The 15,851-nt window shown below is 34.7% G+C and overlaps 1 protein-coding gene across 10 annotated transcripts in view; it reads left to right on the top strand.

Moving 5' to 3' along the window:
* Positions 1-15,851, top strand: part of LOC127845441 (ankyrin repeat domain-containing protein 27-like) — a 339,366-nt gene that overhangs the window by 158,892 nt on the left and 164,623 nt on the right. For 3 of the 10 annotated variants that reach the window (XM_052376341.1, XM_052376352.1, XM_052376349.1), the window contains exons 1-2: positions 13,088-13,563; positions 14,066-14,197. In XM_052376341.1, coding sequence (XP_052232301.1) covers positions 14,090-14,197 — 108 coding nt within the window. In that variant the 5' untranslated portion in view covers positions 13,088-13,563; positions 14,066-14,089. Of the gene's footprint in view, positions 1-1,544; positions 1,609-13,087; positions 13,564-14,065; positions 14,198-15,851 lie in introns of those variants that run through there. The other 7 variants (XM_052376353.1, XM_052376348.1, XM_052376344.1 and 4 more) reach the window with 6 other exon arrangements.

The raw sequence follows: 15,851 nt of genomic DNA, 5'->3' as shown, positions 1-15,851 counted from the left end.
CTTCAGCCTGTACCATCATCTGTTCGAAGGCAGGAATTATGTGTTCGCTCGGTAGATACGGCAAGGACATGAGTTTCCTCAAGAAGAGGAACTTGTCGCCATTTGCCCCATAAGCTGTTGCGAGACGCTCATTTACCACCTTCCTGTACACACGTTGGTTCCAGTGGAACACACAGCCCTTATCGGTCGCTCTTGGGTACAATTGCTGTATCGCCTGCCACACGGCTAAAACAAAAAAACTCCTCTGCCATGTCGGCTGTTTCCATTTGTACCTCCGGTACGACTTCTACTACAGCACCCTGCATCATTTTGCGATACTGTCTCAGACTGATACCAGTGTCACAAGACAGATGTTGCCATTTTTCGCATTGATCACACAATATTGCGTGATCATCGTCATTCACGTTCCGTTCGCAATGTATGCATGTATATTCTGAAGCCATGATTGGATTTTGTGGTTGCAATGAAACAACTCCCCTATTATATACTCTTGTTTAACATATGCTATTTACTCTATTTGTATAAATACACACAGTTTGTATAATCCACGCTGCCAATTTAAGCCAACTTCTTTAATTGCCAATTAAAGGCGTGTGTCGCTAATTGATTGTTTGTGATGCACTAATTAATATGTTTGCACTATCAAGTAATCAATAATTAAAATATCTTATAATCGTAGATTGGTAGTCGATAGGGTGTGGACGTGTTTTCATGTGCTCCACAAATATGTGTTTTATTCATATATTACGCGCACAGAAAAAGTTGATATTATGGTAGAAAAAAGGATAATATGCAAAGTGTAATGCGAGTGTTACATTTTTTCTGATAAAATCAATAGTAAAGACAAAAAAGTTACTTTTTAAAGCATATTTATTAAAATCATAGGACATTTATTATTGCCTATTACATGTGAATATATTTCTATTTAAATATAAAATAAACACTAACAAAATTTTACAGTTTTAGCTGGTAGTACAATTACTGAAATAAATACGCTCCATTATAACAAACAGTACGCTGTTTAACCTAAGTCAAACATAAATCATTTAAATAATATATACAATTAAAACCATCATTTGTTACAAAACTCAACTCAATAACGCTAAAAAATAACATAAAGAAGCATATATCCCAATATATTTATTAACAACATCATATTCAATTGCAATATTATTTTATTCTATACAATATATCAGTGTGACGAAACGTCCACTGCCCTCCTTCATAATATCAGTGTGACAAAACTGCATTGTGACGAAACCTCCATCACCCAGCAAAAAACACACAAAACGGTGTAAATAACAATAAATGCATTCCTTTAACCTGTTGTCGGCGTATTTGTTTCAAGATTAGTCGGCAAGTAAGTCATGGACTTCATGTGCGACCATTTGTTTATCAATGTAACGTCATGCGCACTTTTGCGCATGTGCATACAGGACCAAAACAAAACTTCCGATAATAGGTGCTGTTCGATAAAAGGTTCTTACACGATAAAAATAAGTTGTTATGAATTATCACTTTCACTTTGTAATAATTAATATTTCAGCTAGCAGAACTAACCCCACCAGCCATATATAGGAACAGAAGGTCGTGAATAGCACATATTCAGTGAGTAAATTGTGTTTAGTTAGTCATTTGTATGTATTTGTTATGTTGTATGTTTATATCATTGTTAGTCCAAATTTTTGACTCTCTCAAATATTAAGCTATTTTTTATATGGGTAATATTTGGGAGCGTTCAGAGGGGAAAAGACCAAATTAATGGTGGGAAATTTTCGTTCTTTGTCTATATTGTTGCGCAAGGATTTTGTGCGCAACATTCAAGCCCCGATATAAGACACTTAATATCAACGGTTTGCAATAATATTTACATACCTGTGTAGATCATTCATTTCTCAATAATGTTCCGTAGAAATTATGTAACGACACTTTGAATTTTGCACGCCTGATAAATTTAAATCCAAACAATATTCAATTTTTCAATATCTCTAGATTCGCTCGCTGTGTAGATATAAATCGATAACACGACCTCGATGTAAAGCATCTGGTTTAAAGTGGGAGAATAAACAGCGTAAAATACAGTTTGCGTTCGTCTGTTGTGGTGCAGAGCGTTACATAGTAAACCGATGTTTACCGGGTACTTTTCTGGATTAATTTAGCATTGTTTTTTTCTAAATTGACAATTAAAAAGTTCTCAAATAAATTACATCTTTTATTTTTATACTGTACACAAATAATTTTGATACAGATCGTATAGTATACCGTCCTCCTATGTAACGTAGGATGTAAGTTAATAAAACAACAAAGCAGAGGTGCGAAAAAGACATGCATAAAAACTTGCTGAAACTTAGAACAGTGAATAGAAACTGCACCATTCAGTGATTTTTTTTGCTTTTTTTGTTACAGCCTGTTTCATTTGGATTGGGAAAATTAGCGTGATAAACCATGAAATTGGGAAAAATAGCGCGATAAACCATGAAATTGGGAAACATTATAAATATGATTATAAGAACAGAATAAAAATTGCGAAGTTCATGTTTGACAGCATTTTTATATTATAAAGTGTTGCTTTCATGTTTTCTTACAACGTTTAGTTAATATCCTTCCACATGCATATTAAACTTGCAATAATCTATAGATTCTTCAACAGGGATTTCAATAGACGCAGAATCCTGCGTTTTGACGCGAGCAAATTAAAAACGACTCGCTTTTGACGCAACCCTTTTTTCATCATTTTGACTTATAGAAAATTTGACCCGTGCATCAGTCAGTTAACATCTCAAGTTCCATGGTAATAAATCCGGTTGTGCTCCTAATTGACACTAATGTTTGAGTATTTGAAACTAGGTCTATAATCGAAGGAATACCCCGGGCGTTGTTTATCTTATATCATCTCTTCCAATACCAGGGGTGTGATTTTTCCGCGGATCCGCGGATTTCCGCGGATCGGGCTGTCCCGGATGTCACTTCTGAGATTTGCGTAAATTCGTTTAAAAAAATGTGGGGGGGAGGGGCTACCACCGATTCCGCGGACGTATTTCATAAGCGGCCCGAAATATCCGCGGCCCGCGAAATTTCTTCGCATTTTACACTGGTAGATTCTGCCTAAGCATTTTTAAAACGAGCCATATAATTGGCTGTCGTTTCCCAATCTTCCAATTAAAATCGTGTTCTCAAAATGCGCTCTGTGATTTGTTTGCAAATGGCGCCGTTGCGAAGAAAAAATTAAGATTATTGAAATAACAAATAGCAATCAAATAAACGACTGACATCACCTAGTCTGATAAGAATAATGAAATATGTTTGTCAAAAAAAAGACCACGTTTTAGATACAAGCAACACATATTATGTTAAGAAATGTGCCCACTGAATTTGTGTCACGGAAACCAGTGTTTGCAAATTGGAGTTTAGTCTACTCGAGAAGTAAAACAATTTAGAAGAGTATCGTTCGAACATGGAAATAGACAAACATGATTTGATTTTTATAAGTCTGTGGGTCTGTGTATAATCAGATTCATATGCATATTCTGCTTTATTATGTTTGTCACGCTGTTCAGTTAACTGAAATAGCTTTGAACTTAGTGAAGATGTGAAATGCAAGATATTGAAAGGTAAACACATTAAATATATTAATTATCCCCACGCTTTTTGAAAAAAAGGTGGGGATATTGTGGTTATCTCCGCTGTCCGTCTGTCCGTCCGTCCATCCGTCCTGGCCACTATCTCCTCCTACACTAAAAGCACTAGAACCTTGAAACTTACACACATGGTAGCTATGAGCATATGTGCGACCCTGCACTATTTGGAATTTTGATCTGACCCCTGGGTCAAAAGTTATAGCAGTTGGGGTGGGGCCGCGTCAGAAATTATCACTCATTTTTTTAGGTTATTTTACATTTACTTCTTTATTTCTACACCGATTCACTTCAAATTGATACTGGACCTCTCTTATGACAATACGGTCAATCTCAACCATGCATGGCCCCATTCCCAACCCTGGGGCGCCCCGCCCACATAGGCCACACCCACCAAAAATTTCCATTTACTATAATTTTTTCATTTCTACACGGATTCACTTCAAATTGATACTGAACTTTTGTTATGACATTAGGGTCAATCTCAACTATGCATGGCCCAATCCCAACCCTGGGGCGCCCGCCCACATAGGCCACACCCAGCAAAAAATTCCATTTACTATAATTTTTTCATTTCTACACGGATTTACTTCAAATTGATACTGAACTTCTCTTATGACATTAGGGTCAATCTCAACTATGCATGGCCCCATAACCAACCCTGGGGCCCCGCCCACATAGACCACACCCACCCAAAATTGCCTTTACTATAATTTCTTCATTTCTACACCGATTCACTTCAAATTGATATTGAACTTCTCTTATGACAATACAGTCAATCTCAACTATGCATGGCCCCATTACCAACCCTGGGGCGCCCCGCCCACATAGACCACACCCACCCAAAATTGCCTTTTACTATAATTTCTTCATTTCTACACCGATTCATTTCAAATTGATACTGAACCTCTCTTATGACAATACGGTCAATCTCAACTATGCATGGCCCCATTACCAACCCTGGGGCACACCTAGGTCAAACATTCGGCGTGGGGATACGCGTCGGCCTCTGCCGCGCCATTTCTAGTTTAACTCAGTTAATACATCATTTACACCAGAAGAACACTCAAGTGTTGTTTATATTAAATCTATTAACTGTAATTCAATACATTGAAAAACTGCTGCTATTGATCACAATAAATACTTACTTAACAGTTTACTTTGAATCCTCAGTATGTTAAATGTCAGGGTTTTTTTTTACTAAGAAAGTGACGCCGATATTCGGCGTCTTCCCCTACCAGAATTTTTCCCCTTTAAATACAATTTCCCCACCAAAAATATCATTTTTCACCAAAATATAATATTTTCTCTCAAAGAAATGTTTATTTTTCCTTGGGGCATTCGACAATTATCCAATTTGCACCATGTACAACGAATTCGCGCTCTCTCTCTCCAGACGAACACACAACATCTGGGAATCCCAGTTATTCTAAATATAGCTCTTAAATAACGTCATGTAAACTGGGCAACTAATCGTAATAATCATGTGACTATTTTACTGGATACCGGTCTTGCGCGAGAAGGGGGTTTCGTCAATTAATTACCGGAAACCAATTTTCATCCGGGCTATGTGCAAGCCGAGGTATAAACGTGAAAACAGAAAAAAATGTCTCACAATTAGCGTTCTTACACAAACTAAATAAAACATTCGAACTCGGAAGATACTGAACGCATCGAGGCATTTTTTAAGAAAGAATCATCGAAAACCGTTATAACCCAGCAGGATTCCGAGGTAATCAACATCGAACATTGTGAAAGTGAAAGTAGACAATCGGCAGCTGCCGCTCCTTTCCCTTCCAATACTGTAGCAAATCAAGATCGTCAACCCATTCATCATGAAATTGAAATCACAAAATTGACATCGTCCCCCGGCCCCAGTACAAAAATATAGTTGAAAACATTTCCCATTATTAGATCTACACCTGCAACTTTATTAAGGACTTTGACTTTAATACCTGTTAAATGTGTTTAAAAACAAAAAGGACAGAGACAAGTCTCTTTTGATGAGTTATAGACATTGAAATGAACAGTTTTTATTTTTTCCCCTAATATCTCTCTTTCGCACTCTTTCTTTCCCCTTTCACCCAGCATCCAGCGTCTTCCCCTTTCTCTAAAAAAAACCCCTGAATGTGAAGTTTAACAGGTTTTTATAAAGAAATATTGTTATGAAGTTCAAAAAGTTGTTTATTTTAATGTCTGTTTTTATGTTTGTCATTGCGTTATGCGCGCCATTCGCGTAGTCAATCAGTCAACAGAATTTTCCTCCCCTCTGACTTTGCCTCAATCACACCCCTGAATACACATGTCACCGTCAAAATAGTGCGTGCGCACTAACTGGGTAATTAGCAGCAGTGATTACGTGATAATTGATTGACAATCCGATAATTGCAGGGTTTTTGCAGACGGCACGGTTAAAGAAAGTCGGCAAAAATAATTAAAGAAAAAACAAAATTGATCAAAGGTCCATTAATTACGTCGATCCACTATTAAGTCCAGCGAGTTTTGTCACCTTGTTAACCCACCGATAATTACGAGTAACACCCATCATATATAAACTGGAATCACAGTTCATTTTTATACTAACAAGTCATAATACTACACATAAACATTAAGAAGACACATTTCCTTGATTAGATATAAATGATCTGAGTAGAATTTAATTGCTACGTCATGACCTTTGACAGGGCTTTCCTTAGACCTCCAATCTCAAGAGGCAATGACTCTTGGGACCAAATTTTCAAGAGTCAAAATGAAATTTGTATGAGTCATAATAATAACGCAGGAGAGTCAATGATCTTTTGTACTTAACGCGAATTACTGAGATATATATATATATATATATATATATATATATATATATATATATATATATATATATATATATATATATAAAGCAACACATTTTCAAATATCTAAACATTTATTTCTTAATATATTCCAGTCAATAAAAGAGATAATGCAAACATACATTGTGACCAACATTGTGAAAAATACACTCGCACTTGTAGTGACATACATGTAACATATATCAGGGGTGTCAATTGTCCCAAATTTGAAATACGGAAAATTAAGCAGAGATTCAGAGACTGTAGGATAAAGGGAATAGAGGGCAGAGCCCCTCCAGCCCTTGCTTATTGTTATTCTTTATTTTCTTTCTATGTGCAATTTCTTGCGAGTACAATGCAAAATTATATCAATCAGACCATCCGTAACACCGCATGTGTATTTGTCATTCTATAAAAAATGTTATTAAGACCGTTGGAAATAAATTAAAATCGACGAACCATACTGTATCCGAAAACGGGTAGAGATACGTCGTTTGCGAATGAAATAAAATATGTGTTTTGTTTGTCTGCAGAAAATGAAGGCAGTAATAAGTAACCTAGCAAATACGCAATTAATATATAATTCGGTGGACATATTGTTTTAAGTATGATATTGCAGTGCTTTACTTTGCTAATAGATAATTTATAGTTGGCGGACAACTATAGCAACGTTCGTAGAATGGTACGGTTTTGGGAAAGTAGCGAAGATGTTTTAAAACAAAACAAAAAGATGTTTCGTCAGTTACTTCTCATGTCAGTGCAGGGTTGGCATATTGACCGGTCAATTGAGTATTGACCGGGCCGGCGGTCAATACCCGGTTAAAACCGGTCAATACTGGTCATTACTGGTCTTTACTGGTCAATACTGGTCGATTGAAAATTGTAGCATTTAAACATTACAAAGGAGCCATTTTATATTAAATCAATAATTATTCTGTAATTGATAAACTTTTTGCTGAGTTATTTTTTGTAAAAAAAATCTTTAAAGCTGTAAAAAGTTACTTCTTTATTATTTACGGAAACAGCCTCAAATACATAAGGACTAAGGCAATATCTTTATCTCAGTGTATCACATCTGTTACTAAAGTACTATTGTAGGTACCATTGCATTTCACTTATCTATTGATATATCTATTTGATAAGCAGATGGACAAACAGAACTCTTGTGTATTCTAGGGTTATAAATCTGGCCTCTTAGTTGGTTATAAAATGCATGCAGTGTTATGTCTCTGATATTGACAATTAAGCAAATCTGCCCTTCGGCTATTTCATATCACTCACACAAAAGAAGATTACATTGTACTTACTATTAATTTAATAGTTACTTTTAACTTGTTTCCTTTCTGTATTAAGAGGGTATTTTTCCTTTTCATATTAAAAAGTTCAATTGGTATTCAAATGAATAAACAATCAAAGTTCTTGATTTTGCCAACAAATTATGTTTTCCAATTGTGGGTCTACTCTTCTTTTCAATTATTTTTTTCTTTTAATAATTATTTCTTATTATACTTTTATATTCTTATATCAATAAAAAAAGTTTTTTACACTATTTTGTTTAAAAAGTATTTAAAGAAATCAATGCAAGAATACATGACAAGTAAGGATTGTGTCAAAAAGGTGCCATTTAAGGCCCTATTATCAGTTTTGGGTGCCCCAACCTGTATAGGTGAGAAGACTGTTAGAAGACTGTGGGGACAGTGGGGTATGAGGAACAACGCATACACAGTAATTTACAGGTTCTTGTTGAATCAAGCACAGAATTATCTGAGCATCATAATTCATTAGAATTGAAAAAAAGTTCAATCGACCAGAAAAATCCAATTGACCAACTTTGACTTATTTGCAAAATTTTGAGAGATTGGCCTACAAATTGCATGAACAGGTATAAAATAGTGGGTATTAATAGCTTAAGACATTATTTGCAACATGTCTGTTTAATTTATATTATCAATATTGTTTAATTAGGCATGGAATATAAATTAAAATTGGGGGTAAAGTTCAATTGACCAGTATTGACCAGTAATGACCACATCGGGAGTATTGACCGGGGCGGTTTTAACCGGTAAAAACCGCCGGTTAAAACCGGGGGCGGTCGATTGGTGCCAACCCTGTGTCAGTGCCAGCCGTTTACCATAAAAATACCTCCTTAAACTAACTAATTGGATTTCCTATCATCTCAAAATCGACCCTGGACGGCTCAAATCCGGATTTAATTATTTCATGTACCATCTTTACAGAGGACGTGCGACAAACACGCCAATTTTCTATGCCGTCTCAAATGGTCAATTATTACACCTATGTTGTAATCAAGTAGCAGATGCAGCATCCAAATTTGTCACTTTGCCACACAGTCAGTTATACCAGTTCTATGGTTATTATTAGCAACTCTGATGCAAAGCATGTAAATTTACTTTGTAGACAGTACATATGCTAGCATAACTTCAGGGGTGTCAATTTTCCGGATTATTCCGGAAATCCGGATTTGAGCCGTCCAGGGTTGATTTTGAGGTGAATGTTAATCCGATGAGTTTGTTTAAGGCAGGTGGGGGGGGGGGGTAGGGACAAAATTCTTTTAGTGCGGGATCATTTCAGAACAAATATTGTTATAGCATCGTCGGCATTCCGGACATTTGCGCTTGGTACAGATTTTATTTATTGATTTCAGATTGGTAAGCGGCTGGCACTGACATGAGCAGTAACTGGCTAAGTTAAGCACTGCAATATCATATTTTAAAACAATATGTTAATCAAATTATATATTGACTGCGTATTGTCTGGGATACTGGTTACTGGTTTTCATTTTCTGCAGTCAAACGATATGCATATTTTATTTCATTTGCAAATGATGTATTGCGATATGTTTTCGGACAATCGATTTCGGATACGCTGCTTTGTCGATTTTAATTTAATTTCGAAGTTCTTAATATCATTTGTTTAGAATGACAAATACGCCTGTGGTGTTACGGATGGTTTGGTTTATAATATTTCGCATTGTACTCACCAGAACTTGCACCTAGAAAGACTATTAAAAAAAAGAACAATAAGCTAGGGCTCGGGGGGTTGGGTCCTCTCTTCCCTTTATCCTACGGCTTAATTTTCCGGATTTCAAATTTGGGACAATTGACACCCCTGATAACTTTCGCGCGTCTTTGAACGGAGCAAACATGGAATAAAACAGGGTTGGGTACACTGTATTCAGCATTGGAAATACATTCTGACATATTGTGGAAGTATTTCTCAAAATATTGTGGATAGGGATGTTATAATTATATATTGGATATTATTAAAACTGACGCGGGTGAGTCCATTCTGTTTTGGTGGGTTGAATACATGTCGTTTCTGCAAACAGCTGATAACAAACGCTCAGATAAATAATGGAACGTTGATACACGCGTCATCGAACCAGCAGTGTTTTAATTGGTCATTATTAGATTTCTCAATGGGCAAAACTCCGCCTACTGGGCGGACTTGTGCTTCAAACGGGCGATATAGGTTAGCGTCTACCAAAAGATACTCCGCCCCAAGCCAATTATCGATTACTCTTAATAACTTTTGATCTCTTTGACGCAAGTCGGTACATTCCCCCGGGTCAAATGTGACGCATGACGTAATTTTCTCAAGAGTCAAACTAGGGTATTCTGTAATTTTCAAGCGTCAAAACCCGGGAGCTCGGGTCAAAGGAAAGCCCTGCTTTGACATTGTAAATGCCGGACGTATTGTAAATTATCATTCAACCCGCGTTCAATTCAAAGCTGGCGATTCAACAACAACAGATTCAAATTACAATTAATGGTTATTCAATAATGGAGAAAGCATAAACTGGATTTAACAATTATTTGATTAGGTTTGTTAAACCAAATAACAAGCAAAATTTGGGTTATTAAAGTTAAACTACTACAGGTAAGGCATTCTTAAGTGTACATATTCCGGACATATATAGTATTCGGATAAACAGTAATAGATATACTAGATGTTTCATGCAGTTAGATTGTGTTTTGTTACAAAAGCTATCATAGGGATGATGATAATATACATGTACTGATGATAAATACAAATGTATGTGATGAAAAGGTGCTACCGGTACATATCTTAAATTACTGAAATGTATTACAGGGCTCGAAATTAACACTCGCACACTCGCAAAATGCGAGTGAAAAATACCGATTGCGAGTAAAGTTTTAAGCCACTAGTAATTTTTTGCGAGTAAAGAAATAGTGAAAAAAAAAAAGTAATATTGCTAAATGCGTTCGACGTCCTGAACGCTAAACTATAGGTCATAGAACTTCCTAATACCCGTATGCGGAAGCGCACACCTTGTTTATAGACTAGTATACTTATAGTACAGATATGAGGATGGTATTGGTACAAAGAACATTAAACAGTCGACTAATTCACAGGTGTTCATTGAACTTGAACGGACATGGCGTCGAAGCGAAAAATAACTAGTTTCTTTTTGCCCACAGATGGAAATAACAATACGAAAGATAAAACAAAGTTAACTGTTGAATAAAAAAAAACGAAATTAAATTATGTTTCCAGCAAAATTTGCGAGAATGGTTTTGATTTTGCGAGTTGGTATTAAAGCTGCTCGCAATGTTTTGCAAGTAGAAAAAAAAGTTAAATTCGAGCCCTGTATTAAAAGACTTAAATGTGTTATGATGAAGTAGATTTTAATGAGCATTTATTGTTTATACAAATAAACATAGATAGTGATAGAAATAATAAAAGTTGTGAAAGGAACATGTTTTGATTGTGAAAAGCTTAGTCGATATTGTTTGCACAAATTATTTATATTTTGTCATTATCTTTGTGTACCAATTCATTTAAATATGTTGTGTTATGTATCATAGTATTGTTATGTCATAACTAAAGCAGTATAACTTTTAAAGATATTGTGTTACTCTTAGAGCATCTTTTTATCTAAAAAATGAATAATACAGACAAAAACTTAATTAACTCAATTAACGCGCTTCAAAATTGACCCCAGCATTTTTCAATTTGACTCCCCAAATTGCAATCCAGGGGTCATTGACTCCTGGTTTCTAAAATCTATTGAAATCCTTGTTCAATATACATTATGATTTAATCATAATCTCTTTAAGAGTATGAATTTAATTCAGGATGTTTTTTAAAGTAAAATATGATATGGTGAAAACATTAACAAATTTTAACAAACACGCTTTTGTGTTTTTGCTGTGTTAATGTTGTATTAAATGGAGCTAAAATAATACATTTCATTTGTTTACCTTTTAATATCTTGCACAATTGACATCCTCAGTTCAATGCTATTTCACCAAACTATACAGCGTGACAAACATAATAAAGCAGAATATGCATATGAATCTGAATATACACAGATTCACTAACATATAAATCAAATCATGTTTGTCTCTTTCCATTTTCGAACGGTTTTCGTCTTAAATTTGTGAACTCCAATATCCCAACACAGATTTCAGTGACGCACATTCACTGTGAACAGTTCTAATAAATATTAGTTGTTCTTCATCTCAAACATAGTGTTTTGCGTTAACTGACAAACACATTAAATTATCTCCTAATAACCATGTGATATCCCCTGTTACGGTAATTTCAGTGTTATTTATCATTTTCGCTGCTCATCGCAAAGTTCTCGTCAGCTTGCCGCCATCTTGCACGTGTGTAAAAACAGGCGTTAACAATCGGGATACATCGACTATGGTCGGTATCCTCCGCAATATAGAGAGAGATGTGTGGATAGCAATGTAAAAATGTATTCAGCCACATTCGCGAACATTCGTAAGTCAGTTGTCATTCGGCGAAGACTCGACAAGCTCGATCGGCACTCGTTCTACGAAATTAACGCTAAATGACATTGTAATCTTATTTGCTTAATTGGGAAAATTTTGTTATTTTTGGGGAAATTTTGGTCAGATTTTTGGGAAAAAACGACATATTTTGCAATTGGCAAGCAGCCCAATATCGGCGGTAATTTTGGGCAAAAAAAATCACTGACCATATCTGTTTTGAACATAATGCTTATTAAATCGACAAATATTAGCATACTAGATCTAGTTAGGTAAAAGTCGGTGTTAAAAGCTCATGTTAAATAAAATTACACGTACACGTTACACCGTAATGCATTCTTCTGATTGGTTCATATTCAAATCGGTTTCATGACATGGCTACAGGTCAGTGATTGGTTTGCGATTTAAGCAGAAGTTTAACTGGAGAATGTATGCCTTTCCAACTTAAATTCGACGATATTTTAGGTTAAAATGGACTTCTGAACTAAAATTGAATGAGTTGGTAATGTTATTTTGCAATTTTACGCAAATCGATGAAAATTTAAACTTTCTGGTTTTCAGCACATTTTTTACTTTTCCTCGATAAGACGTTCCAAAGAATTTAGCCCATATAAAAAGTATCTCTAAATTCTTTGCGCGTCTTATAAATAAGACTAGTATCATTGTATGATGCAGTACATTTTGTATGTGTAGGAATTTATATCTGTGCAAGATGATTTATTGTTTTAACTTGTTTTAATATTAATTATAGTGCTTTGATTCTTGTGTGTATGCGTATTGTTATATACTCTTGAGGGGAACCACACATGTATAAATAAATGTATGTTGTGTTGTATATTTTCAGGACGTCATCTTCTACTACTGACTTCCTATACAAAAGCTATAAGAATATTGATAATAAAATAAACGGTTACTTGCTTGTTACGAGTAAAAGTTAATTCAAATACCCCGCGTGACAGGAGGTTACATTATCATGTGATAAAAATCAAAATAAATTAAAATATCGAGATAATATAAAGATTATTATGATGATACAGTGTAAGTTCTTTGATGATTTTCAAAATGTTTACCATCTGCATAAGTGTTGTCATTTTAAGTTAACAGCATAATTACAGTTTGTCAATCACTTGCGGTTAATCAGCAGTTCTGATTAATTTGTATTTAATTTTCCATAATGCCCCAATAAAAACAAAATGATAAGTGTCTAATGTATCCATAAGGTTAAAACTAAATTAACACAGTTTTAGCAAAAAAGCTTTTGTATTATGCTGACAGGGGGGATAAATGCAGCAAAAAGTTAACCGGAACTGATTGAATGAGGTATGTTTTGAAATGTGCATATGGATATAGAAGGCTTTATTATTTTCAAATAATATTTTTGCTAATTGAAAACAAATGCCATGACAATGTTTTAAAAAACAAATTTTGTAAGTTGAATGATTTTGAATAATTCTCCGGAGAATGAACAGTATTGAACTTTAATTGGCTATTTTTGCGAAAAAACTGCATATGCCGTCTGGCCTAACCTGTTATCATACAAAATTAATTTTACCATTTATTTTTACATCTTCTTACATTGACACTATATCCAGAAAAAAAATATTTTGGTCAAAAGAATTAACTTTTTGCCGGGTTTTTCTAAACTGGTTGACTGACCGTATTTGCTGTAAAACAATTCATGTTGATGTTCCAGAACAAAAAGAAAATGTAAAAGTCATACAAGAAGAACAGAAACATCTGTTGATTTTGTCAAGTTCCCAGTTTTATAGACCCCAGCAAACACTTCCCCGGAAAATGTTTACCTGTTATCCACACCTTTCAGAATGGGACATACGGTCATAACCAAATGACAATGTCACGTTATGATGAAGACTTGTATGACAATCCTTTCTACACAGCCCTCGAGAAGAACTATCATCTGCTTCTTGATCAGGCTTCAAGCAGTCACTTGATTGTAAGTATAAGGCCAGAAAAATAAATGTTGTGCTTATAACAGGCTTGGCAAAATTGGAAAAATCTGCTGGTCATCCGGACAGGCATTTCAGAAAATGTGCTGGTCCAGAGAAAATTTAGCCGGACCGAAAAAAACTACACAACTATTAACATTAACATAAACCCTTTATTTTAGCTCAACAAGCCACTGCCAGTGCTTTATCCTTATAAGATAACAGTTTTTTGGTGTTAATCGATTCAAAATATGTAACAGCAGTGCTTTCCACAGGAATTTTTTCAGGCGCCCCAGGGCTTATAGTGGTGGCTTTGGGAGGGATATTCCCTCCTGATGTTGATTTTTTTTTTAATTTAACGTGTCAATTGTAGTGGTGAGCTGATTAATCAGATCGTTGACGTGAATAATTTTAGTGTCAAACTGATCGATTAAACCATGGTATGTTTACTCAAAAAATAAAACCATGCAAACATTTGATGTTACATTGTTTATTTGTTCAATTATCCAAGTTCATATAGAAGAAATCCTGGATCATATATACCTGTGCTTTCCACAGGATTTTTGTCAGGCGCCCCGGGGCTGCTAGGGGTGGTTCGGGAGGGGTGTATATTATACCCTCATATATGTCTTAATTCATTTCTTACCTATACAAATCTGCACTCATTATGTTGTGGTTATTTCTATTGTTACATTATCTCAAGAAACTTCTTAATAATGGTGAATACTAGCCATTTATATTTTTATTCAATTGAATTTTGATCATAATGTTATAAAACATTGTGATTTTATTTTTTTGTTATTTATTAAATTTAGTAGTCAATAAATTATTATCATAAGGTCCATATTTAAGTAGATATTTTCATATTCTTCTTAAAATAATCTTAAAAGTTGTTCTTTAAAAATAAAATTACTTTTTAAATATCTGTTATATTATTCACTCTGTACAAGATTTGTTGTTGTTATTGGGGTTTAACGCCGTTTTCAACACAGTAACATTGCAGACACAAGATTTTTCACTTATTCAAACACGAAGCAAGATTGTTTTTGCATTTATTCATTATTAAATCACAAAACACATTAAGAATAGTCATGATAAAGTTCTTTTTGATAAAATATAGCAATATTATGTTAATATCAACAAACAAATGGTTAAAATATTAAAAACTTTGTTTTTGTTAAAAATGCTGATTAATCAATTAATCACTGATTATGGCCTCCGATTAATCGACTCGGTTTTGGGGAACCGATTCTATCCACTAGTCAATTGACGTTCTGTGGTGTGTTATAACTCTAAGAAAAAAGCGTCAAAAGACGTCATTTGGTGCACTATGACTCTACAAGAAAAAAACTCAAGCTATAAATGTCATTTATAAAGACATTTTTGAATAATTGTTCTAAAACTTTCCCGCAAACATAGTAAAATCCCAACTCGAACGATTCCCCACTAAGTGACTTTTTTAATAGATTTGATGAAATATTGCCACTAAACATGTGTAAACCGCTTGATGTAGTGTGTGCTTGTTTATACAACGCTCAATACACCAACGCTTGCTATGCACATGACGCGACATTGTACATGCTGCATAATTTGCATAATAACAGGGCATCTAATTGGTCAAACTATATTTAACTGTCCAATGATATCCATGTAGGCATTATA

The sequence above is a fragment of the Dreissena polymorpha genome, chromosome 9, assembly GCF_020536995.1.
Source record: "Dreissena polymorpha isolate Duluth1 chromosome 9, UMN_Dpol_1.0, whole genome shotgun sequence".
Lineage (NCBI taxonomy): Eukaryota > Metazoa > Mollusca > Bivalvia > Myida > Dreissenidae > Dreissena > Dreissena polymorpha.
Note: the sequence above shows the minus strand (reverse complement) of the source record. Positions and strands in the feature narration are given on the sequence as shown.